We start from the raw sequence: 25,618 nt of genomic DNA, 5'->3' as shown, positions 1-25,618 counted from the left end.
AGTTCAGCCCCAGGGTGGCACTGGGCCACGCTGGGCACGGAGACCTACAGATGCACCCTGCCTGCACCTCATCTCTTCCCCAACCGCAGGACGAAACTCTGGGTGCAACTAAAATCATTCGCAAGGCCAGGTTGGTCCCATCCAGTCCTTCCAGCTCATTCCTGGTCCCGCGTAGGCTTTTTTCTGGAGCAGGTGTGAGATGCAGGAACAGCGTTCCCCAACTGCCTTCTACCACCCATGGGGGCTCCGTACCCTTCCCAAGCTGCTGCCCCAGAACATCTGGCAGGCAGATGTGGCCACGCGGCTGGGCTCTGCCTCCCAGATGGGGGACGAGTGGCAAAATTCCTGTATGGGATTCGAAAGCTATCATTTCCTCCCCCACCCCGCCTCCCTCCCCACACCCCCTCGTGGGACAAAGCAAACCAGCAGAACTGGGGACAACCCCAACCAAAATCGCAGTTTCTTTACTCCCCACCGGCTGCGGTTCCCGGCCCCGGCCCGAGCCGCAGTTCCCCCATTTGGCAACAGCTCCCCGTGTGTATAAAAACTGTCAGGGCCACCCCCCCCGGCTGCCTGCGCTTACAAACAGTATAAAACAAAAACAAACCCCTCTCCTCCCACCAAAAAACCCAAATCCCCCCAATCTCTCTGCTTCACAGGCGAAGGCTGGGTCAGTGCGGTGTGCGGCACGGCCTGCAGGATTCCTCTACGTTCTTGACAAGCCCCGGTTATCCAAGTCTTTCACCTAAGCGGTAAAAAAAAGGCTGGGTTAGGTGAAATGTACTGTTTTTTCCCAAATGTGGCGGGTCTGGGCTCATTCTGGGACTGCACCTTGTATATCCGCACCAGCCAGTGCTCTGTGGTGTACGCCTCCTCCAGCACGTCCAGTTCAAAGTCCTTGTTGCCAATCTCGGCATTCCTCACACGGTCATAGCCCGGCGGTCGCTCTAGGAGAGAGCAAACAGTGAGCTCACCAAGGCCGAGCAGCAGGCACGCAGGGGACACGCGATGGACCAAGTGCCGGGCCTAAAAGCTTGGGGGGGGGGTCCCCACGTGGTTCTGAGGACTCACTGGCCTCCGTGTAGACCTGGCCAAAGCGGTAGTAGCACATCTTGTACATGAGGCAGTTGAGGAGCACTGGGGAGCCCTCGCGGTCCACCCGGAACTCGCCCGTGGGGGTGTAGTAGTCGTGCTCTTTGATGTGGCGCCCTGTGTCTGTGCTGCCCCCGATCCGCACCATCCACAGGAACTTGTTGATATCTGAAAGGTGGAGAACAAAGTTTGGGGCAAAAAAGCAAGGTGAGCACAAAAAGGTCTGTGCAGCTTTCAGAGAGGAGCATTTTCACAGAATAATGGTATGGTTTAGCCTGGAAGGGACCTCAAAGCCCATCCAGTTCCACCCCTGCCACAGGCAGGGACACCTCCCACTGGATCAGGTTGCTCCAAGCCCCATCCAACCTGGCCTTGAACACCTCCAGGGATGGGGCAGCCACCACTTCCCTGGGCAACCTGGACCAGGGCCTCCCCGCCCTCATCATGAAGAATTTCTTCCTAATGTCTCATCTAAATCTTCCCCCTTCCGATTTAAAGCTATTACCACTCATCCTGTCACTCCAGGCCCTTGGGAAAAGTCCCTCCCCAGCCTTCCTGGAGCCCCTTTCAGGACTGGAAGCTGCTCTAAGGCCTCTCTGGAGCCTTCTCCTTCCAGGCTGAACCACCCTGACTCTCAGCCTGTCCTCATTCTGGTACTGTTTTCACTTTGCAGCCTCAGCTGCTGGTGGGACTTTGCTCCTCTGAGAGCTGTTCTGTAGAAGCCCACACCGCCAGCATTCCACAGGCACTGGGGGTCCCACAGACCGGTTTGACTCAGCTGAGAACAAGGTCTTACCATCAGATGAGTACCCAGTGAGGCCCCCGAAGATTACTAGCACGTAGCTGACATCTAGCTCCCTCATGATCTCGTAGGCTTTCTCCTCTGTTGATGCCATTGCCTGGAGCAGACATGGTGTCAGTCACACCACACAGTGTCCCAGAAAGGCAGGGGAAGGCGTTGGGCAAGGGAAGGACCTACCTGCCCGACGCGGGAGATGTGTGTGTTGTTCCAGGTGTTGTTGTCTACCAGGATGGTCCGGTTGGCCATGGCGGTTATCTGGTACCCATAGTCCCACCAGGACATCACCTTCGCATCCTACACCCGATCACCAGATGTTCTGTCAACACCTCAGCAAACAACATCAGGTCCCCACCACCCCAAATCACCCCCGTTTACCTCTGGCGTGTTGTGACGCAGCCAATAATAAGCTTCTCTGAAGTCATCAAAAATGATCCTGCTGCCATCCCCACCGCGGGCAGAGAGCACAATGGAGGGGGAGGAGTACGCCTCGCTGGTCACCCAGGTGGAGTGGAAAGTGTAGGTGATCAGGAAGAAAGCCATGACCAGGATCATGCCACTGGCAACCTAGGGGAGCAAACTGGGGTCAGCGCTGGAAGGATGAGGCCATCAGCCTCCTGCACCCATCCCCGCCGTGACAAGGTGCCTTGTTCCCCCCTGCCCGCCCTGTCCCAACACTCACTTCATTTTTGATGGGGTAGGTGGAGTCTTGCTGCTTTTTGCTCTTCTTGTCTGGCCGACTGATATCCAGGTTCTTCATGTAGGTGGACAACACCTGAGAAACCCCAATCCCGGACAGGATGCACATCACCGGTGCCAGCACCAGCATCAGACGTACCTATGGGCAACAGCAGAAGAGTCAGCATCTGCTGGAGAAGAAACCCAGGGCAGAGATTCAGTAGAAGAGAGAAATTAAATGCAGTCCCGAATTCAGCAGAAACATCAGCCTCGCCATAAGCTCAGAGCTAATTTTTTCAGTCGGTGCAGACTGGAAGCTGCCACTGTCCCAGAAACCCCCAAAGGAGGTTTCTCTGAAGTCCTCAAACTTGGCCAAGGTGCAGAACTGACTAAAACTGAACCACCTTGGCAACCTGAGGTGGCCAAGAACGAGTGGAATCCACCACAGAGAAATCAACCCACACTTAGGGGCTCACGGTGCTGCAGAAAGAGTGAACACAGGCTCAAACCCAGCCGTTTGCCCTCAGTTCCTGCTCAAACACCTGGAACGTTTGTTTGGGTTTGCAACTCAGCTATGGGAGATCAGGAACAGAGACCCAGCAGTGCCCGTATGGAAACCTGTAACACCAAACCCAGTACATTTTGCAACATCACATTCCCTCACTACACAGAAGGGCAAAAAAAATCAATTTTAAGGAAGAGAGAGAAGCTTCATGAATGTTTCAACAAGCTCAAGGCGGAAGAAACACCAAAAACAAGTTCAGGAAAGAAATCAGTTTTGTTAAGATCATCTCATCATCCCGCTTGCGCCCAGCAGCCCTCACCATCACAGCGGAGAAGTACATGCTGGTCACGCCGTACATGATGATAAAGATACGGGCATCTGAGAGGTTGCTGAAGCAGTAATACAGACCAACTGCGAAGAGGAAGGAGAAATGGGTCAGGCTCACCTTCGCAATCTGTTGCCTGAGAGAAAAAGTACCTGGAAGAGGCACACAGCACCCCATGACAGACCAGCACATGAGGAATCATAGAATCATAGAATAACCAGGTTGGAAGAGACCCACCGGATCATCAAGTCCAACCATTCCTATCAAACACTAACCCATGTCCCTCAGCACCTCATCCACCCATCCCTTAAACACCTCCAGGGAAGGCGACTCAACCCCCTCCCTGGGCAGCCTGTTCCAGTGCCCAATGACCCCTTCTGTGAAGAATTTTTTTCTGATGTCCAGCCTGAACCTCCCCTGGTGGAGCTTGAGGCCATTCCCTCTTATCCTGTCCCCTGTCACCTGGGAGAAGAGCCCAGCTCCCTCCTCTCCACAACCTCCTTTCAGGGAGTTGGAGAGAGCAATGAGGTCTCCCCTCAGCCTCCTCTTCTCCAGGCTAAACACCCCCAGCTCTCTCAGCCGTTCCTCATAAGGCCTGTTCTCCAGTCCCTTCACCAGCTTTGTTGCTCTTCTCCGGACTCGCTCCAGAGCCTCAACATCCTTCTTGTGGTGAGGGGCCCAGAACTGAACGCAGGATTCGAGGAGCGGTCTCACCAGTGCCGAGTCCAGAGGGAGAAGAACCTCCCTGGACCTGCTGGTCACGCCGTGTCTGATCCAAGCCAAGATGCCATTGGCCTTCTTGGCCACCTGGGCCACTGCTGGCTCGTGTTCAGTCGCTGTCAACCAACACCCCCAGGTCCCTCTCCTCCAGGCAGTTTCCAGCCAGACTTCTCCTAGTCTGGAGCTGCTCAGGGTTGTTGTGCCCCAAGTGCAGGAACCGGCATTTGTCCTTGTTAAACCTCATCCCATTGGTCTCAGCCCATGGATCCAGCCTGTTCAGATCCCTTTGGAGCCTCCCGACCCTCCAGCAGATCGACACTTCCACCCAGCTTAGTGTCATCTGCAAACTTGCTCAGGGTGCACTCGATGCCTTCATCCAGGTCACTAATAAAGACATTGAACAGGGCTGGACCCACAGGCTGTGGTTGTGGCTGGCAGAATAAAACCCTTCTGAAGTATGTGGTGATTTAGTAAATTGGGGTCTGCCTGCATCGGCACTGGGCTCACCCGGAAACATGAAAACGAGAAGCTGCAGGTCAAAGTAGTAGGAGGACCAAGTGGTGGGCTGGTGCTCAGACACAGAGGCAATGATGGGGATATTGTTCTTCGCATAGGAAGGATCGAGCAGGGAGTAGAACCGCCCCGTCCATGGGGAAATTTTCCCTAGGCAAGAGGAGGAAAAATCATATTCAGTTCCAGCAAGGTAATAGCAATGCTGATGCGTTCTCTCCCAAGGAAGCAGGTGCATGGCTGGATGAATCATAGAGTTTGAGTTGGAAGGGAATTTAAAGATTATCTCACTCCAACCCCCCTGCCATGGGCAGGGACACCTCCCACTGGATCAGGCTGCTCAAGGCCTCATCCCACCTGGCCTTGAACCCCTCCAGGGATGGGGCAGCCACAACTTCTCTGGGCAGCCTGTGTCAGGGCCTCCCATCCTCATCATGAAGAATTTTCTCCTTATGTCTAGTCTAAGTCTGCCCCTCTCCAATTTAAAGCCATCCCCCCTCAGCCCTATCACTCCATGCCTTTTTACACAGTCCCTCCCCAGCTTTCCTGGAACACCCCTTTGGGTACTGGAAGGTCGCTACAAGGTCTCCTCAGAGCGTTCTCTTCTCCAGGCTGAACAACCCTCATAGCAGAGGTGCTCCAGCCCTCAGATCCTACTTGTGGCCTCCTCTGGACCCACTCCAACAGCTCCATCTCCTTCTTATGTTGAGGGTTCCAGGTGAGGTTTCTCAAGAGAGGAATAAAGGGGCAAAATCACCTCCCTTGACCTGCTGGCCACGCTTCTTTTGAAGCATACAGATGAGCAATCCTACACCTTGTTTAACAGCTCTATTACTCAAACCCACTATTTTAGAAAAGAAATAAAGCATAATTTTACTCTAAAAAGACTTCTCCCCGCCTGACCCACATTGTTAACATATCTTCACTACTACAGATCGACAGGTAGATTCAGAAGCAACAGCTCAGCATCCCTGGCAGGTTTGTACCCATGCCTTTCACCCATAGCTCAAGTCTCACAGATGCTGCTTCAATATCTTCCTGCTAACGTACAAATTGGGGCAGGTCACAGCTTCCCCTTTAGAGGGGCTTGTGAGCACTGAAACCACAGTGCGGGCAATAACACAGGACTAGGACTGACAAACTACGTGCTTTTCAAAGCAATGAAAGGAGGCAAAGCCAGTGGTGAAATGCGGTCATCGCTGCTGCCACCCTGGGCTACCTGTCAGCATCAGCACAGCGCCGATGGTAAGGAGGACGAAGCCAACCAGGGAAATGACGCTCCTGAAGAGGATTTCGAACTGCTGCGGGTTCAGCTTGCTCCGGAGGTAGTCTACGAAGGCATGGATCTGACACAAGCCAAAGACTCCCAGGGCAGCCATGTGCTCTGAGGAGAGGACAGGCTGCAAGCAGGGGAGAGTGGGATCAGATACAGAGGAGAAGAGCTGCATCGTGCCTAAAATCAGATTTTTTTTTTTTTTTTACAGGTCGCTTCTCAGCAAAATCACTACCAAAGTCACAGAAAATCATTCCCTCCTTACAGACGGCAAAGCTGTTCTGAGTCACCACCTTACACCAGCTTCAATTCCCAGATAGGAATCTGCAGGAAAATTAAATCAATTCTCTTGAAACATGAGCTAAATGGGCATTCTCCCTGCTACACCGACTGCACTGGTGCGAGTCTTTCCTTCACTAAAGCCAGAATTATTTTCATGAAAGGCAACTGGTGCCATGAAGCTTGCGAAGTTACTCAGCACCTCCAAAACCTAATCCTGCCAAAGCTCGCAACAGATCAGCCTAAATGGAGCCAGGCCTGGCAGCCAGCACCCACTTGTAACACCAATGGCGAAGGCAAGAAGAGAATCCAGGCGCCAACTCACTGTTGTTCTGTTACAACCCACAACAAGACCATCCTCGAGTACGCGAATCATTGTGGTCCCCACCTGGAAGCCAACAAAGGAGATCTGCATGGAGAGGATGGTTCCCAAGCAGTAGACTGTGCAATAGGCTACGTAGATCCTGTGGGAGAAGCGGCCAGTCAGCATCAGCACAAGAACATGCAAAGGGATGAGGTTAATCAGGAAGACGTAGCCACCCCATGAAGAGACCTGCCGGAGAGAAAACAAACACAAACCCCACAAATTCCAGGACTGAACACGTGGCACAGCAGAGGGCAAATCACAGAATCACAGAATAACCAGGTTGGAAGAGACCCACCGGATCATCGAGTCCAACCGTTCCTATCAAACACTAAACCATATCCCTCAGCACCTCATCCACCCGTGCCTTAAACACCTCCAGGGAAGGTGACTCAACCACCTCCCTGGGCAGCCTGTTCCAGTGCCTAATGACCCTTTCTGTGAAGAATTTTTTCCTAACGTCTAGCCTAAACCTGCCCTGGCGGAGCTTGAGGCCATTACCTCTTGTCTTGTCCCCTGTCACTTGGGAGAAGAGGCCAGCACCCTCCTCTCTACAACGTCCTTTCAGGTAGTTGTAGAGAGCAATGAGGTCTCCCCTCAGCCTCCTCTTCTCCAGGCTAAACACCCCCAGCTCTCTCAGCCGTTCCTCATAAGGCCTGTTCTCCAGCCCTTTCACCAGCTTTGTTGCTCTTCTCTGGACTCTCTCCAGAGCCTCAACATCCTTCTTGTGGTGAGGGATGCAGCAGGTTTGCTTTTCCTGGGATCGCATGCAGCATTTTCATTCAGCTGCAATGCTGGACGTGATCCTCTCTGTCTAAAGGCGCCCTCACCACTCACAGCTGCCAGAAGCCCCTGTTTTTTAATGCTATTAACAAAACCTCACACAAAATCCTGCCAGTTTTATTAAGTGGAAATGAACAAAGAAAGCCTCCATGGCCTTTTCAGGCCAAGCTTCTCACAGAGCAGGGCTGGCTCCCTGAATCCAAGGACACAACCGTGCATTTTTGGTCACCATATCCAGAGCAGCTCTTGAAATCCAAAAAAACCTTAGTGGCAGGAGAGTGAACACTTACCATATAGAAATAGGCAAGAGCACACATCGCTGCCCAATAGATGGACCCGGTTTTGACAGCTTTGATCCACATGTAGTAAGTTAACAGCATGCAGAATATGGCGATACCTGCAAGGAAGGACACAGAAAGGTCAAAGCAAGCTCACATCAGCCCTAAAACATCCATGTAATCTCTAGGGCACATGCCAGAGCACTCAGTTGCATTAAAAATATATAAATGCTTTGGCTGCTCCATCAGAAGATGGAACAACACCTCATACAAAGAGCCAGGCTTGGGAAAAGGATTTAATATCCGATTTCTAGACTGAAACACTCAGATGTTTACATCTTGCTGTAGCAAGATGCAGCTCATGCGGCTGCATTCAGACACAACAGCTGGCCTTTCTACACACAGTAACTCCCTACATGGCATCCGAGAGCCCATCTACGGGAGAGCAACCTGGATCCTCTGCTGCCCTAGGCATCAACAACAAAACTGCTGCCTTTGCCAGACCCAAAGTCACTGCTGGAAAAGAAAGAAAAGCATACAGGAGTCATGCAACAACTCGATCCCAAGCAGTTTGTGGAAGTGGCAAAAACCTTTTTTTGACTTGCCAACAAGGACACTCAGGGAACAGGACGCCCTTGCTGCTTCAGTTGGGAAACACTCTCTCTTCTAGGTGAGAACAACCACTGATCTCTAAGCAACTGGGTTAGGAAACCAGACAGACCTGGTGGAGCTCACTGGGAAAAGGCAGTTCTTCCATTGTGCCCTCTAACAGCTTAACCAATATTTTCCAGGACCCGAAGCTGTTAAAAGCTTCCCTGCTCTGAGTGTCACAAACTCACCTTCGTTATCATAGGAGCCAGCAACAGACCGAGAGATGTACCCGGGCACAACTGCAATCATGGCAGCAGCAAGGAGTCCTGCCCCGGCGTCCTGGGGGAAGGAAACACAGCTAGAGGGTGGAAAAGCCATCAGGTTTTAAGACTTCGATTATCCTGCCATGCCCAAGTGACAGGTGATTGGATGAGAGGGAAGAGCCTCAAACTGTGGCAGGGCAGGTTCAGATTGGACATTAGGAAAATTTTTTTCACTGAAAGGGTTCTCAGGCACTGGCAGAGGCTGCCCAGGGAGGTGATGGAGTCATCGTCCCTGGAGGTGTTTAAAAGACAGACAGATGAGGTGCCTAGGGATAAGATATAGTAGTGGACAAGCATGGTTGGGCTTCATGATCTCAAAGATCTTTCCTAACCTAGTGATTCCATGATTCTGTGCACAGATATGCCTCAAAGGAATAAAAATTAAGTGTTGAAATGAAATTTTGAAACAGATATTCCATTTTCCAGAAGTTCTGGGTTTTGACCAGTGTTGTGGTCACTTCCAAACCTCCGATACAGCTGTGAGATGCCGTTCCAAAACGCACACAGAGCTCATGCTCCTCAGTGAAGCAAAGCCTGAAAGGAATGCCCTGATGTCCACCGTACCTTAAGCTCTTTGGTGAGGTGGTAAGTCACAATAGTGGTGAAAGAGGAGAAGAGGGGAGCCAGGAACACACAGACATTTCGGATGTCGATGGTGATGTGGAAGAAGTGCAGCACATGGTAAATTGCTGCTGATGTGATCATCAGGCCTGCAGGATGGAAACAACACCATTAACAGGGTTCTCTCGGTCTGCCTGCAGTGCCAGGCATTGCTAGCCTGCAATTAACAGCAGGACAGCCAAAAACCTTGCCATGAAGGAGCTGCTGCCCAGGATGCATCCGCTGGAATCCCCTTCTTTCCCAGCTGGCACTTGTGGCTCTGCTTCATGTATACAGTGTCAGAGAACAACCCAAGTGGGAGGGGACCCACAAGGCTCATCGAGTCCAACTCCTGTCCCCGCACAGGACAAGCCCACAATTCACACTGTGGGTCTAAGGGTATTGGTCAAATGCTTCCGGAATATTGTCAGGCTTGGTGCCGTGACTGCATCCCTGGGAGCTGTTCCAGTGCTCCAGCACCCTCTGGGAGAAGAACCAGCCCTGAACACCTCCAGGGATGGGACACTCAGGACTGCTCTGGGGAACCTCTGCCAGTGCCTCACCACCCTCACAGGAACACATTTCTTCCTAAGATCTCATCTCAATCTCCCCTCTTTAAGCAAATAACAACCTAATCCTTCCTGCCATCTTCCTGTCATTCGCTTGAGTGAGAAAGAAGAGCTCAGCACCTGCCCCTTCTCTATCATGAGACAGCTACAGAGTGGGATGAGATCTCCCCTCAGTTTCCTCTTCTCTAGGCTGAACAGACCAAGGGACTTCAGTCACTCTTCATGCAACTTCCCCTCCAAATCCTTCACCAACTCCATGCCCTCCTCTGGACTTTCTACCCCACCCACCCCAGCTTTCCCTTGCACAAGGTGTGTTTCAGCTGCCTATGAGCTCACCTGGATAAATGGTCCCACCGATAATCCTACCCAAGGGGTACCAGGCTCGGTCGTCAAACCAGTTGTGGAATTTATAGAAGCCCTCCTCTGCCAGGAAGCGGGTGGTGCGGTAGTTAAAATACCTGCAAGAGCAACAAGCACTAAACATCTTCGCAGCCAGACAGAAACTGACTGCTCACCGCTCCTTGGGTTACAACCATGGTCCTTACGGAGCGCGCAGGAAACTGAGCAGCTTGCGACAGGCAAGTAAGCATCAACCTGCGTGCCCCTTCGGACACCCTTCTCTGATCTCTATAGGTACGACAGCGCTGGAAGGGCTGACGGCATGTTTTCCACACAGAGGGAACCAGTTTGATTTCCCTCAGCTGCAGGTTTGTCCTTTCGCCCTACAGGGTTTAAAAGTGGGTTTGCAAAGGCAACGTCCTCCCTTGTGCCTGATTTAACCCACAAGAAGCATGTGTTGCAGAAAGAAGTTGTGCCAGGAGCACGCTCTCCTGCTATGCCCTGCTCATGGAGAGAATAACCACATCCCAGCGATCACCTTGGCTTAGATCCAGGCTGTAGGGTGAGTCCTGGAAGCCAAGAAGTGAATTTTAGGTCTGGCAGAAGAAAACGTAGCCATACTGCAAACTGCCCTCCAAATAACCCATTCTCAGTGAGGATTAACTTAAGCCTGGCAAACACCACCTGAATTCTGTGTGGCCCAGAAGAGGAAAACCAAACAGGTCCCTGAGAGGGCAGAGACTTACGGGTCAAATTCATGGATGACGCTTTCAAATCTTAAGACGGAAAAAAGCCTTGTGGAGAAAGCTGTAAACAGAGAAAAGGGGAAGAGTGAATCCACAGTGCTCCCTGAGCCAGAATCACATTTGGTTTATCTACTTCTTTGATGGATTAAAATTATTTGTGGCTTAAACTGGTTGTTGGGAATATAAAGGAAGATGTGGTTTTCAAAGGACAGAAGGAAGAAGAGCGTTCATTTAAGATGCATGTTAAAGATAGATGAGAAGAAATGGCTCCAACCCAGATCTCCCTTTGAGGGCACCAGCAGGCATCCGCAAGGCTGGTGTGGCCAGATGCAGACTCACATAACACAGCTGCCATCGACAAGATGAGGAGCTTGAGCAGGGTGTCCTGCTTCTCGTAGGACAGCCGGAGAAACCCTAGCTTGGTCATTTTCACAGCAAAGACAGGGACTGAGGACGTATGAAGACCTGAAAACAAACAGGGAAGACGATCAAAGAGCAAGCCAGCTCCCCAACCCCACGTCTCCACGTTTCACGCAACTGAACCTTGAACAGCCTGATCCTCCCGACGGAAGCTGTCGCCCACCTTTCAGCCCCACTAGATGCTCTCCCTGACCCTCATCTCCCTTCATGGAATGGTTTGGGCTGGAAGAGACCTCAAGGCCCAACCAGTTCCGAATCCCCTGCCATGGGCAGGGACACCTCACACCGGATCCAGTTGCTCCAATCCCCATCCAAACTGGCCTTGAACACCTTCAGAGATGGGGCAGCAACGACAGCTCTGGGCAACCTGGGCCGGGGCCTCACCACTCTCAGCATTAAGAATTCCTTCCTAACGTCCAATCTCAGTCCTTCCCCTTCCATTTTAAAGCTGTTCCCTCTTATCCTATCATTCCAGGCCCTTGTAAAAAGCCCCTCTCCAGTTTTCCTGGAGCCCGTTTTGCGACTGCAAGCTGCTCTAAGGTCTCCCTGCAGCCTTCTCTTCTCCAGGCTGAACAACCACATCTCTCTCAGCCTGTCCTCATAGCAGAGGTGCTCCAGCCCTCGGATCATCTTTGTAGCTTCCTCTGGACCTGTTCCAACACTTCCACCTCCTTCTTATGCTGCGGATTCCAGAACTGGACACAACACTTCCTTCCCCAAGTCCCCTTTCTCCTATCCTCACCTGATCAGTTGCCTCAAGTCTCTGCTGAGGTTTTCCTGTCTTTTACAGAGAGGAGAACTTCTCTGGGGCAGAGAACTCGTCTGTTTCTCTGTGTATAAATAAACCCAAGCAACAGTTTTCTGCAAAACCACTGAGCATCCCTGGCCAGTCTCGGGAGTTCAACCACTGCCTGCAAGCCATGCACAAATGCCCCAGGGAAATGGTAAGAAGTCCTCATTGGTTTCTCACATCCAGGCCTCTGGCTGCTCCCACTCTGAATTACTGATGTTGAACACCCACACCCCAGTGGTTTCCCAACACGGACCAGCACAGTGAGCGGGCTTTGTTTATCTCAGACAACTTGGCTGTTTAATTCAGCCTCCCTGGGCAGAGGAAGAGCCAGCAAAATCATAGAATGGTTTGACTTGAAAGGGACCTTAAAGAATATTTAACTGCAACCCCCTCTGCCGTGGGCATGGACACCTCCCACTGGTTCAGGTTGCTCCAAGCCCCATCCAACCTGGCTCTGAAAACGTCCAGGGATGGTGCAACCTGGGCCAGGGCCTCCCCACCCTCAGTGTGAAGAATTTCCTCCTCAAAAAAAATATCGTATGATTGGACACCAAGAATGTGAAATGGTGGCCAGAGAATAATGACTTTCTCTCTTGTAAAGCCTCCAGTTTATTTAAAATACTCCTGCACTCAAGCAATCTGGAAAGAACCTCCCAACCCTCCCCATAAATTCTGCCCCAGAACCAGTGGATAACTCCTCAGCTCCCATCTCTGAGCTGTGACGCCAGGGAGGGTAGACTCCGACAGGCTGAAATTTAAAAATAAAACACAAACTGGGCCCCGGCTCTTTCTGAGGCCTAAGAGTGATTCTGATCTCCACGTATTCATCACTAATTAATACAGAAATAACCCCATGTGGTAATTATCTACTGCTTCCCCTGGGGATAATAAGAAGTGGCCAATACTGGCAGAACATGGAGGCCTCCCAGGCACAAATGGCTTTGCCACCGAGCACCATCACAGCAGACAACCCTGGGTAATGCCAGAGCTCCCCGTAATGCCAGAGCTGCCCCTGGCCAGCACCCTTGTACTGGGATGGGAAGAGAAAAAGCCCTTCCTGGGCTACGGATAGAATCACAGAATCCCTAGGTTGGAAAGGACCCACTGGATCATCGAGTCCAACCATTCCTATCAAACACTAAACCATGTCCCTCAGCACCTCGTCCACCCGGCCCTTAAACCCCTCCAGGGAAGGTGACTCAACCCCCTCCCTGGGCAGCCTCTGCCAGTGCCCAATGACCCTTTCTGTGAACATTTTTTTCCTAATGTCCAGCCTGACCCTCCCCTGGTGGAGCTTGAGGCCATTCCCTCTTGTCCTGTCCCCTGTCACTTGGGAGAAGAGCCCAGCTCCCTCCTCTCCACAACCTCCTTTCAGGTAGTTGGAGAGAGCAATGAGGTCTCCCCTCAGCCTCCTCTTCTCCAGGCTAAACACCCCCAGCTCTCTCAGCCGCTCCTCGCAAGACTCGTGAAGATGAGCCCCCCGCTCCCGGCCCCTCTCCACGTGTCTGTGACCCTCTGCACCTCCATCTCCCCGCAGCCCCTCCCGGTGCCGCCGGGCCCCCCCCGTACCCACCTCCCCCGCGCGGCCCCTCGGCCCCGGCCTCACCCCGCGCCTCGCTCGGCCCCGCCGGCCCCGCCCCCTGCGCTGGCCCCGCCCCCTCGGCCCGCGCGCTCCCATTGGCCACCCCGGGGCGGGGGGCGGGGACGCGCCCAATGGGAGCGCGCGGGCGCGGGGGGGGGCGGGGCCCGCGCGGCGCTTCGCGACGGGACCAGGCGTGACGTGTCCTGCCGCGCTTGAGGCGCGGGGTCACGTGGGCGGAAGCGGAAGCGCGCGTGCCGCCGCCACGTGGTTCGGGGCGTGTCATAGAATCATAGACTCATAGAATAACCCGGTTGGAAGAGACCCACCGGATCACCGAGTCCAACCGTTCCTATCAAACACTAAACCATGTCCCTTAGCACCTCGTCCACCCGTCCCTTAAACCCCTCCAGGGAAGGTGACTCAACCCCCTCCCTGAGCACCCTCTGCCAGTGCCCAATGACCCTTTCTGTGAAGAATTTTTTCCTGATGTCCAGCCTGAACCTCCCCTGGCGGAGCTTGAGGCCATTCCCTCTTGTCCTGTCGGTGTCGGTGGCTCCCGTTCCCATTCCCGTCTCCACTCCCATCCCCGTTCCCACTCTCGTTCCCGTCCCCCGCCCAGCTCGCACACAGGGCCAGGCACAAGGCGGCTGCAAATCGTGGTTTCTCCATTTAATGTTTCAGTGTGAAAATACTAGAGAAAAAAAAAATCAATAAACCGGCCCCCAAAATCCCCAGGGTTTTTTTTTGTGTCTGAGCGCTACCCGCTCCTCCCCAACCGCCAAGAGCGGAGCATGCACAGGGCAGGCGCTCCCCGAAATCCCAGGCAGGCTCAGCGCCCCGTGGCCGCTGGGTGCTTGGCAGGAGAGGGCTGGGTGGAGGCGCCGCTCAGGGCAGACTGCAGGTAAACCGTCTTGTGGAAGAGTCTGTTGCTGAGGAAAACCACCAGGGAGAAGAGACGGAGCTGGAAGTGGCTGAAAGGGAAGAGGATCCGTCAGCTACCACTGCTGGGGACACCCGCATGGGATCAGGGCGGCCGCGGGAAGCATGTACTTACTAGGCTTTGCCCGGCATCCTGGCTTCGTTGGCGCTGATGATGAAGAGAGGGAAAAGGATGGAGAAGAGGCAACCACTGAAAGGGAACAACAGGGATAAGAGACAAGGGAAATATGTTGGGTGGGTTTGGTTGGGTCCTCAGGGTGTGTAGGGGATACAGAGCCTGAACTGGCCCCCTACCTGATGATGTAGGAGGACTGCATCGCTGTCAGGAATGCCAGTGGCAAGCCGAAGCCAAAGTAATAGGGCCAGTTCCTCTCAATGTTGGATAACCGCTGGTGCATTTCGATTCCTGGTGAGAAAACCCCATGGAAGTGAAGCCCCAGGGAGCAGAGACCTGCCTCACACTCCCTTCCGTGTGAATACGTGGAATAACGTACAATATTTGCCTCAGCTGCCCCAGTTGGATGCAACCTGAGCACAGAAACCCACAATCTGGCCACCTTTTGCCCCCCGCCAGCCCGGCGCGCTGCCTGGAGCACGGCAGCAGACCTCACCCTTGTTAAACCAGCGGTACTCGAAGCAGTAGAGCGAGTAAAGCAGCGACATGTGGAGCAGGCCGACCAGCTGGCCCACCAGGTCGATGGGGAAGAGGCTGACGACCATGCCCTGGGAGAGAACAGAGCGAGAGAGGAAGGCTCCACAGGAGAATGTCCCACTGGAGCAATTCCTGGGGCCAGGTGGGCTGGCATCTCACCTGGATGAGGAAAAGCGCCTGCAGCAAGAGGTTAAACAACATGTCTGCGATGATTTTACTGACACTGGGAAAGGGATGAGGCTTTCTGCCAGAAACCTCAAATGCCAGATCTGCAATGTCCTGCAAAAAGAGGGAGAGGGGCTTGAGGGAAATGAAATTCCACAGAAATAAGGGGGCTTCAGGGAAATGAAGCTCAGAGGCAGCTGGGATGAGCTTTCGCCTGCCAGGAATATAGTTGAAGCTCATTTTGGGAATGCCAGCCCTCACACTGCTGATCAAGCCTTAACGAGGAATCGCCCCATCATTTGCCAGAGATGCCCAGGTTCCCGTCACCCACCTGAAACCAGATGGCATTGACGACCTTGCTGAGCACAAAGAGGGGCAGGACCCAGAGGGCGCTGAAAATGGAGGTGAGGATGAACTCCAGCCAAGACCAGACGTCACCGTGCAAGGAGGGATCGCCTGCAATGGACAGGGAGCAGCATGTGAGGAGCTGCTGCCAGAGCCTCCACCCATTTCCCAGCACGGCCACCTCTGCGCCACAGGGAACCCCTCCCACCTGCAGCACTCAAGGACAGGCTCAAGGACTTGCAGACCCCTGGCTTTGCTCTTTACAGGAACATCCACATCCATTTGTGTTTTACTGACTGCAAAATATCCCATCAGCTGAGTGTGTCAGGAGCAGTGAAACCCCTGAGGCAGCCCTGGCACATGCAGGCATTGTGCGGGGCTTTCTGTCTCACATTTTATAGAATCACAGAATCACGGAATGGTTTGGGCTGGAAGGGACCTCAAAACCCATCCAATTCCACCCTCTACCATGAGCAGGGACACCTCTCACCGGACCTGGTTGCTCCAAGCCCCATCCAACCTGGCCTTGAACACCTCCAGGGATGGGGCAGCAACGACTGCTTTAGGCAACCTGGGCCAGGGCCTCCCCACCTTCATTGTGAAGAATTTCCTCCTAATGTCTAATCTAAACCTTTCCACTTCCAATTAAAAGCCATTCCCCCGATATTATCACTCCAGGCCACTGGAAAAAGTCCCTCCGCAGCTTTCCTCGAGCCCCTTTCAGTGCTGGAAGCTGCTTTAAGGTCTTATGAGAGCTGTCTCTTCTCCAGGCTGAACAACCCCAACTCTCTGACTGTCCTCATAACAGAGATGCTCCGGCCCTTGCATCACCTCCATGGCCTCCTCTGGGCCCATTCCAACTCCTTCTTATGTTTAGAACTCCAGAACTGGGCACAAGATTCCAGGTGGCATCTCACTGAACAATCTGTTTCTACTGTACAATCAATACCAGCCTCAGTGAGCACGGGGAGGAGGAGCAAACAACACAGGGAGAGCATGGAGTGAGTGACAGCACAGTGGGGTGAAGCCATGGCCTTTTGTGTCAGTGTCAGCCTCCCCATCCTGACTGCGTGGTGCCCGGGAAAGGCACTCACCGATGATCTGTGCCGTGACGGACTGAAGGACAGGAATAAATACTCGGTAAAACAAGAAGAGACTGAGCTGCAAGGAAAAAGAGACAAGAGGGGTTCTTGGTGAGGCACTGCACAACTGTTTCTCCTGCTCCTGTACCTCCTGATCCCTCCGCCTGCTCCTCCACACAGCGATCCATAAATACAAAGGTTTAAATACAGCCAAAATATTTCATTGAGCACTTTCCTTTGAACATTTCTACGCTGACTGCTGTTGGGAAAACAAAGCTGGTAATTTACTAGGCTGACAAATATCTGCTTCATTATGGATCAGCCTCATGGAACAGCCAAGCTAAGGTCAGAGGCAAGGAAATGTCTTTAAGAGATCAATATTCCACTCAGCAAAGCAATATTCCAGACAACAGCAGAGCAGGACTCGAATATCTGGGCGAAGACTAGTCTCAGAGACTTATAAAAGCAGCTCTGGTTTAATGCGCCAGTTTCCCAAGAGACCCGCAGTCCCATATCCCGTATCGGGTCTGCCAGCTGCCACAGCCTGGCTGGCTGCTCCTCACCGATGGACACAAGGCGCTGGCTTTCCCGGGAGTTTAAGAGACAGTGATCCCCACTTACCCAGAACACCCCGCCATTCCAGGCACAGCACTGAAATATCCTGCTCACGATCCGGGGTTCGCTGCAAAGCGGGAGAAGAGAGACGGGTGAGATGGACATCAGGGTCCCTGTGCCTGGACAAACGTCTGCCAGCGAGTGACAACTGCTTCTGCCTCACAGTTTGCAGAATCATGGAATGACTTGGGCTGGAAGGGACCTCAAAGGCCACCCAGGGCCAAAATCCCTGCCATGGGCAGGGACACCTCCCACTGGATCAGGGGCTCCAAGCCCCATCCAACCTGGCCTTGAACACCTCCAGGGATGGGGCAGCCACGACTTCCTGGGCGACCTGGGCCAAGGTCTCATGGCCCCGAGTATGAAGAATTTCTTCCTAATGTCTCATCTAAATCTTCCCCCTTCCAATTTAAAGCCGTTCCCTTTCATCCTATCACTCCAGGCCTCTGTAAAAAGCTCCTCCCCAGCTTTCCTGGAGCCCCTTTCAGAACTGGAAGCTGCTCTAAGGTCTCCCCAGAGCCTCTTCTTCTCCAGGCTGAACAACCACATCTCTCAGCCTATGATTCTCTCAGCCTGTCCTCATACGGCAGGTGCACCAGCCCTTGGATCATCCTCGTGGCCTCCTCTGGACAGGTGGTTTTCAGGCTGCAAGTGCACGTTGACGGCTCACGTGGAGCTTCTCATCCCCCAGCACCCCAAGTCCTTCTTCTCAGAGCTGCTCCCAATCCATTCTCCTCCAGCCTGTATTGAAATCACGGACTGCCCGAAGTTCAGACACCTCAGCACGTCACAGACAACCACCTCACAGCCTGGGTGAACTCCCTGCACCAACCGGCACCGGGTTTCTGCTAGCGCACAGTCTCTAAGAGATCAGTGCCAGGACAGCTCTGCTGACCTTCATGAGTTCTCCATAACTGCACTGAGACGCAAGAAAAGCAAAGCTTTCTTCCAGATTTTCAGGCATTTATTAGAAGTCCCAGGCTTTGCTCTCCTCAGACTCTCACCACAATGAAATTAGGGCTTTTTTGGGAGTGTTTTTTTGTTCTCGGAAGAGGGCGTTCCAGGTCGGGGTGATTGTGGCTTCTCTCTTTGTGGCCCATCTACAGACATGGAAGTTAGTGACGCTGTGGGCAGCTTCTGCTACCGAAGGGACATTGCTACCAAGAACAGCAAAACACAACCATTCATCCCCCTCAAACATACGTGATTCCCCACAGACAGCCCCCAGCAGAAACCTCCAGTGCCTGGGGAAGACCAAGGTCATGGGACAGCAGAGACCCTTCTGGGGGTGTTTAGCCTGGAGAAGAGGAGGCTGAGGGCAGACCTCATTGCTCTCTCCAACTACCTGAAAGGAGGTTGTGGAGAGGAGAGAGCTGGGCTCTTCTCCCAAGTGACAGGGGACAGGACGAGAGGGAATGGCCTCAAGCTCCACCAGGGGAGGTTCAGGCTGGACATTAGGAAAAAAATTTTCACAGGAAGGGTCATTGGGCACTGGAACAGGCTGCCCAGGGAGGGGGTTGAGTCACCTTCCCTGGAGGTGTTTAAGGGACGGGTGGATGAGGTGCTGAGGGACATGGTTTAGTGTTTGATAGGAATGGTTGGACTCAATGGTCTGCTGGGTCTCTTCCAACCTTGTGATTCTATGATTCTATGATTCTATGACCACCGAGCTCATCAGAATAATTTGCAAATGTCTTAGAGGGTACATTACAGACCAAACGTCACCACATGAAATGCCAGCCTGGACGTAACCAGGGCAGCAAGAAACATCTCGGCGCAGTCTGGGAGTCAGACGCAACAACAGATGCTGGTTCGCTCCCACATGTATGTAATTTTGGCATCGCCAGCCTTGCTGGATGCAGCCGCTACAGACAGCAGCCGAACATGGCAAAGCTGTGCAAAAGAGCACCTCCATCTGCCCTGGACATGTAACTCAGACCTGAGCTGCCATTCCCACCCCAATCCCACAGCTACTGCCACCACCGTGTCTTTGGAAGCCAGCACAGGTATCTGGGAGGAAAACAAACCCAGGAATCCCTGTCCTTTCAGCTCATACAGCTCCACACCTTTGTTATAATTTCAAACTTATGACATACTCTCTGTTGTCAAACACCACAGAAGGTCTGACCTCTGGTCCCAGGACAACTGTTCCAGCTTCATTTTGGAGTAGGAACAGGGCATTTCTTGTCACATCTGCCACATGTGTTGGCTCTGTGCTTCAGGAAGATTGGATTTACAAACCACATGCAAATGTACACAGGATCTGCTCTGCCTGATGCCCGGGTTGGGTCTCGAACGGTCCTGACCAGCATTTTTGTGCGGATCTTCGCAAGTGCAAGCCGCAATGGCTTTACTCCTTGAATCCCGCTTCCCTCAGCTTCCCTTTGAGCCAGACAACTGTGATATGGCAGGTATTTAGAAGGGAAAAAAACCCACAAGCACTGCCAAATCACTGTGACTTGCAGAGGTTTTGCAGCTCATCAGGCTCTTCAAAGCTCTGGGCAGAGCTGCCCATTTTCTCCCTGCCCTTGATTGCTGGGAGACTAAACAAGAGAAGGGAATTATGCAATTTATGACTCATCAGGCCCCACACTCACCTCTCTTGCTTCTTCTCTTCCATGTGAAACCTCCGCTGGGCAAGCGCGCTGTTTGCTCTCCTTCGCCTCTGCTCTTCCCTTTTCTGCTGGATCCGAGCATCCAGTTTGGAGATGGTGCAGATGCCCCAGATGGAGTCCTTAATTCCCTGTGGGCACGAGGAGAGGCCCTCATGTTCCACACCCCAGGAGAGAGGAGGAATGGGATGTGGCTACCCTAGGCCATGGAACACCCCCAGTGACAGAAGGGACTCCAGTGTGGCCAGTCCTGCTCCCTAGGCAGCAGGAGAAGCCAGCGCCAGGCTTGGCCAGAGCCAGGGTTTGGAGCAGCATCACCACCTATTTTCCATGGCCTGGTGACCTAAATCATTGCCTGTTCCAGCATCTTTAGGAGTGGGAGAGTATTTTTTTTTAAGGTGTGATTCCTCATCCAATCTCTGCTATTTATAACCCTGTCAGAAGCCAAAGAGCCAAATCTCTCACAGCCCGTTCTCCTGCCTGGCAGAAAGCCTTGTCTCCTCTGCCAGCGGTCTGAGGGCAATCAAACAGAACTATACACAATATTGGAGTGTGCAAGGTTCTCGTGGCTTGGCTGGGTGTGTGAGCTCCGTGCTTGCTCCTTCACAAGTCAAAGCTCCGGTCCCTGTCCCAGAAACACCCTCACGTCAGCCACATCCATGCAAACTTGTTGACAGGAAAGCACCCATGTCCCTGACCTTGCTCATTTGAAAGAGCCTCAGTGCTCCACCAGGACTCCCAGCTTGAAAATCACACCGTGGCCACCGATGCCAACATTCCACTTCAAAATAAAGACCTTGAGGATGCCAGTGTGAGCCAGGAGGGCGTAACTGCCCTGGTGACCCACACAACAGTTTGGTACATGGAGACCCTGAGGAGCAGTGCCCTGGCCAAATGCAGAGCCCTTTGAAATGGCCAGCATGTGGGAGATCATCCTGGAAAAGACTTGAGGGCCACACATCCCACGTGGCCACATCAAACCTGACCACCACTGGTGAGCAGAGAGCTCGTCTGGAGGCATCTCTGCCCCACAAAGCTGACATCTTTGATTTGGATACATCCAGAGCCCCTTTTCCTTCAGATTTTTCCATCTACCCTTGGAAGGGAGGGCGCTCCCTGCAGAAGAGCCTCTGTCACTGATGCCACTGAGACCTATGCCTACGGCCGAGAAGCTGGCACAGGGAGACTCACCCTGATGAGGTCATGAAGGAAGGTTTTCACACTGTCTGCCATCTTGACTCCAGCATCACCTCTGGTTCCGAAACTATCAACTACAGGGAGAGGGGGAAAGCCGGACCCAAACCTCTCTCATCCTGGAGAGTTGGGAAACGGATGGAGCCTGTGGAGAGAGAAAACACAGGCCCACAGCGGGCATTACAGCACCAGTCTGAGCTGGGAATGCACAAGCTAAATCACAACCCAGACATTTCCAACTGGCTTCCTGCTGGGAACTGTCCTGGAGCGCACAGCCAGGGAATGGACCCATTCAGCAAATCCCGCGGTGTCTCCTAAGGACAAACTCCAGCTTTCAGGAAGAGCAGAGCCTGTATTTTTCCAGTCCATCTCTTCAAACGTGCCATGCTGCTCTTCTTCAGAAGGGAGAAGCCAGCAGAGCTGCCCAGCAGAGGTGTGAAAACAACTTTCCTAAATGTCACACCCTGCACTTCTGTATCATGTAAGAAACGCAAGATTTAGAGTTTGGAGCTGACAATGTGGGGTGGCTCCCAAGTGACCCAGGAGCTTCAGACCAAAGCAGCAACAGCTCCAAAGGGCTCCTTGGGAAAACTGCGGCATCGAGCCTTCTGCTTCTCGCAAAGCACCACAGCAACAAAGAGTGGCTGAATTATAAAGTCACAGAATGATTTGGGTTGGAAGGGACCTCAAAGCCCATCCAGTCCCACCCCCTGCCATGGGCAGGGACACCTCCCACTGGATAAGGGGCTCCAAGCCCCATCCAACCTGGCCTTGAACCCCTCCAGGGATGGGGCAGCCACATTCTCTGGGCAACCTGGGCCAGGGCCTCCCCACTCTCATCATGAAGAATTTCTTCCTAATGTCCGATCAGACGACAGGAGGAGAAAAAACAGCCTCAAGTTGCACCAGGGCAGGTTTAAGTTGGACATCAGGAAAAACGCCCTCACTGAAAGGGTTCTCGGGCCCTGGCAGAGGCTCCCAGTGGGGCGGTGGCGTCCCCATCCCTGGAGGGGTTTAAAAACCAGGTAGACAAGGTGCTCAGGGACGAATTGAGGAGCGGACTGGGACAGTTGGACTCAGTGATCTCAAAGGTCTTTTCCAACCGAGCCATTCTGTGATTCTAAATCTTCCCCATTCCAACTGGAAAAAAAAAAAAAAGAATTGCCAGCCAACAGAACCCATGGAGCTCTCCCACCAGGATCCAATCTGCCCTCTCTCTCCCAGGCCGAACAGCCCGGTGCCCCCCCCGCCGCCTGCCTGCGGCTCTCCACGAATAATTAAAAATAACGCTTTAAAAAAAGGTTTTATTCCGGTCATTCCGAGACAAAAGCGGGCAGGGGCTCCGATCGCGCTCCTGAAAGCAGGGAACGCCCGTTGGGATGGCAGCAGAGCCGCCCCGGCCCCATGAACACCCCGCACAGACACCCCCCCCCCCCCCCGCCCCGGGCCCCTCGGCGCTGCCCCCCGCCCCCGCGGCCCCCCCCGCCCCCTGCCCCACAGGTACCTCCGGGCCCGCCCGGCCCCGCGCGTGCGCCCCAGGCCCCGCCCCCCCGCGCGTGCGCGGATCCCGGGGGGGGGGGCGGAATTGGGGGGGAGGGGGGAGGTGAGGGGTGCTGGAAGCGTTTGGTTGGACAAGGCCTTGGAGGTCGTTGGGTGCCACCGTCTGTGTCCTCTGCTGAACCAGGTTCCTGAGCATCTCACCCGCCCGGCTTTGAAACCCCTGCAGGGGTGGGGGCGCCGCCACCACGGCCCGAGGGCCACCCTGGGGCTGGAGTTTCATAGACTCATAGAATAACCAGGTTGGAAGAGACCCCCCACAACCTCCTTTCAGGGAGTTGGAGAGAGCAACGAGGTCTCCCCTCAGCCTCCTCTTCTCCAGGCTAAACACCCCCAGCTCTCTCAGCCGTTCCTCATAAGGCCTGTTCTCCAGCCCCCTCACCAGCTTTGTTGCTCTTCTCTGGACTCGCTCCAGAGCCTCAACATCCTTCTTGTGGGGAGGGGCCCAGAACTGAACACAGGATTCGAGGAGCAGTCTCACCAGTGCCGAGTCCAGAGGGAGAAGAACCTCCCTGGACCTGCTGGTCACGCCGTTTCTGATACAAGCCAAGATGCCATTGGCCTTCTTGGCCACCTGGGCTCCTGCTGGCTCATGTTCAGTCGCTGTCAACCAACACCCCCAGGTCCCTGTCCTCCAGGCAGCTTTCCAGCCAGACTTCTCCTAGTCTGCAGCTGCTCAGGGTTGTTGTGCCCCAAGTGCAGGAACCGGCATTTGGCCTTGTTAAACCTCATCCCACTGGTCTCAGCCCATGGATCCAGCCTGTTCAGATCCCTTTGGAGCCTCCCGACCCTCCAGCAGATCAACACTTCCACCCAGCTTAGTGTCGTCCGCAAACTTGCTCAGGGTGCACTCGATGCCTTCATCCAGGTCATTGATAAAGACATTGAACAGGGCTGGACCCAGCACTGAGCCCTGGTTTGTCCTGATGCCCAACTTCAACCTGCCCTGGTGCTGCTTGAGGCCGTCTCCTCTCATCCCACCGCCTGTCACTGGGGAGAAGAGCCCAGCACCCACCTCACCGCAACCTCCTTTCCAGGAGCTGCAGAGAGTGCTGAGGTCTCCCCTCAGCCTCCTCCAGACTCAACAACCCCAGGTCCCTCAACCGCTCCTCACAACCCTCATTCTCCAGACCCTTCCCCAGCTCTGTTCCGTTCTCTGGAGGCGCTCCAGGCCCTCAAGGTCCTTCTTGGGACCAAAACCTAACCCAGGAATTCCAGGTGCGGCCTCACCACCACTGAGTCCAGGGGGACAATCCCTGCCCTGCTCCTGCTGGCCACCCCATGGCCGATCCAAGCCAGGATGCTGTTGCCCTTCTTGCCCACGTGGGCCACTGCTGACTTACGTTCAGCCGCTGTCAGCCAACACCCCCAGGTCCTTTTCCATGGGGCAGCTTTCCAGCCGCTCTTCCCCAAACCTGGAGTTGCATTGGCTTGTTGAGTCCCAAGTGCAGGACCCGGCAGTTGGCCTCGTTGAACCTCATCCCATTGGTCTCAGCCCATGGATCCAGCCTGGCCAGGTCCCTCTGCAGAGCCTCCCTGCCCTCAAGCAGACTAACACTCCTGTCCAACTTGGTGTCATCCATGAACTTACTAAGAGTGCACTCAATCCCCTCCTCCAGGTCATGGATGAAGATGTTGAGCAGAACCAGCCCCAGCGCTGAGACCTGGGGACACCACTCATGTCCTGGGGACATTGAAGGGGAAAACTGGGGGTCAATGGGGACACTGGGCACGCTGACACTGGGGATATTGGGATCACTGGAGCTGGGAGCCAATGGAGACCTCGGGGGTTGCAGTGACAGGGTGGCTGGGACTCGGGGATGGTACTTGGGGGGGGTGGCAATGGGGACACTGGAGACGTAGGCACTGAGGGGATAATGGGGGCACTGGAACCTGGCAGGGCAATGGGGATATGGGGACAGGAGGTATGGGGTTGTAATGGGGACGCTGGGAATGATGGGGGGTACTAGGGGGGCAATGGGGACACTGGGAATGAGGGCACTGGGGGAGCACGGCAGCTGTGGTGGAGCTGGGGGGCAGCCCCGTGGCGGGTGCTCCCCCATTGCTTCCTCACCTGCCCCATTAGTTCCTGTTGTGATTTGAGCTAAATCAGAGTCAGTGCTGTGGCTCTCGCTCAACCTCACTGCAGGAACTGTGTTCTCTAGGTTCACTACATGTTTCAGGCTGTTCCTCCGGCAGGGATCGTGGGGGCACTGGGGGGCAGAGGCCAGCGCTGATCCCTGTTCCTATGGAACCCAGGCCTTTCCTGGAGCTGGTGGAGCCGCAAGGGGAAAGGGCAGAAAAAGGGCTGCACCTGCACAGGGGACGTTCAGGGCAGGTGACCCCAACCCAACCAGCAGAGCATTCCATCCCATAGATGTCACACTTGGAATAAATGGAGGGGTCACAAGGGTCTTGCCCTCTTCTGCGATAGCCGATGTCCAGTGAGGGCCTCATCTGTCTGGTTGCTCCTGATCCCAGATCTGTGTGTTCCTGAGCCCAACTCCTAGCTCAGCCCCTTCCCTTGAGTCTGCTCTGCAGCATTTAGAGTCACAAAATTACCTGCATAGGAAGGAACCCACGAGGCTCATTGAGTCCAACTCCTGTCCCTGCACAGGATAACCCCACAATTCACACCATGGGGCTGAGGGCATTTGCTAAACACTTCTGGAATATTGTCAGGCTTGGTGCCGTGACTGCTTCCCTGGGAGTTGTTCCCATGTTCCACCACCCGCTGCAGGGAGAACCTTGGACATCAGGAAGATGTCCAAAGTAACCCTCCCCTGGCATCTTCCTTCCATTCACTCAGAGAGAAGAGCTCAGCACCTGCTCCTCCCTGTGTGAGGAATATGCAGAGCCCAATGAGGTCTCCCCTCATTCTCCTCCAT

General features: G+C 53.9%; 2 protein-coding genes across 2 annotated transcripts; both read right to left on the bottom strand.

Moving 5' to 3' along the window:
• Positions 1-443: 443 nt before the first annotated feature.
• On the bottom strand, positions 444-12,044 carry STT3A (STT3 oligosaccharyltransferase complex catalytic subunit A). Its single transcript, XM_069876379.1, has 18 exons — positions 11,937-12,044; positions 11,114-11,239; positions 10,775-10,835; positions 10,026-10,147; positions 9,085-9,230; positions 8,446-8,536; positions 7,619-7,725; positions 6,570-6,734; positions 5,849-6,029; positions 4,627-4,782; positions 3,394-3,485; positions 2,574-2,729; positions 2,270-2,458; positions 2,072-2,188; positions 1,889-1,991; positions 1,072-1,260; positions 832-947; positions 444-745 (listed from the first exon to the last, which is right to left on the bottom strand). Exons 2-18 carry the CDS (start codon positions 11,199-11,201, stop codon positions 707-709), a joined length of 2,118 nt encoding a protein of 705 aa, XP_069732480.1. The 5' UTR covers positions 11,202-11,239; positions 11,937-12,044; the 3' UTR covers positions 444-706.
• Positions 12,045-14,223: 2,179 nt separating this feature from the next.
• On the bottom strand, positions 14,224-22,734 carry EI24 (EI24 autophagy associated transmembrane protein). The gene is made up of 11 exons (XM_069876251.1): positions 22,678-22,734; positions 21,171-21,318; positions 19,965-20,110; positions 17,374-17,434; positions 16,765-16,831; positions 15,657-15,781; positions 15,320-15,439; positions 15,120-15,231; positions 14,803-14,914; positions 14,624-14,698; positions 14,224-14,540 (listed from the first exon to the last, which is right to left on the bottom strand). Exons 2-11 carry the CDS (start codon positions 21,210-21,212, stop codon positions 14,399-14,401), a joined length of 1,002 nt encoding a protein of 333 aa, XP_069732352.1. The 5' UTR covers positions 21,213-21,318; positions 22,678-22,734; the 3' UTR covers positions 14,224-14,398.
• Between the last annotated feature and the right edge of the window lie 2,884 nt (positions 22,735-25,618).

Source organism: Phaenicophaeus curvirostris, chromosome 25, assembly GCF_032191515.1.
Source record: "Phaenicophaeus curvirostris isolate KB17595 chromosome 25, BPBGC_Pcur_1.0, whole genome shotgun sequence".
Taxonomy (NCBI): Eukaryota; Metazoa; Chordata; class Aves; order Cuculiformes; family Cuculidae; genus Phaenicophaeus; species Phaenicophaeus curvirostris.
The sequence above is the reverse complement of the archived record's forward strand: the minus strand, read 5'-3'. Positions and strand labels throughout refer to the sequence as shown.

Excerpts from the sequence above, each read along its gene's own strand:
- STT3A (XM_069876379.1), bottom strand. The coding sequence starts at position 11,201 with ATGACCAAGCTAGGGTTTCTCCGGCTGTCCTACGAGAAGCAGGACACC. Across the intron at positions 1,992-2,071 it reads ACATCTCCCGCGTCGGGCAG|GCAATGGCATCAACAGAGGA; the intron begins GTAGGTCCTTCC and ends TGTCTGCTCCAG. Across the intron at positions 746-831 it reads GGCTGGTGCGGATATACAAG|GTGAAAGACTTGGATAACCG; the intron begins GTGCAGTCCCAG and ends TTTACCGCTTAG.
- EI24 (XM_069876251.1), bottom strand. The coding sequence starts at position 21,212 with ATGGCAGACAGTGTGAAAACCTTCCTTCATGACCTCATCAGG. Across the intron at positions 14,699-14,802 it reads CAGTCCTCCTACATCATCAG|TGGTTGCCTCTTCTCCATCC; the intron begins GTAGGGGGCCAG and ends GTTCCCTTTCAG. Across the intron at positions 14,541-14,623 it reads AGGATGCCGGGCAAAGCCTA|CCACTTCCAGCTCCGTCTCT; the intron begins GTAAGTACATGC and ends CTTCCCTTTCAG.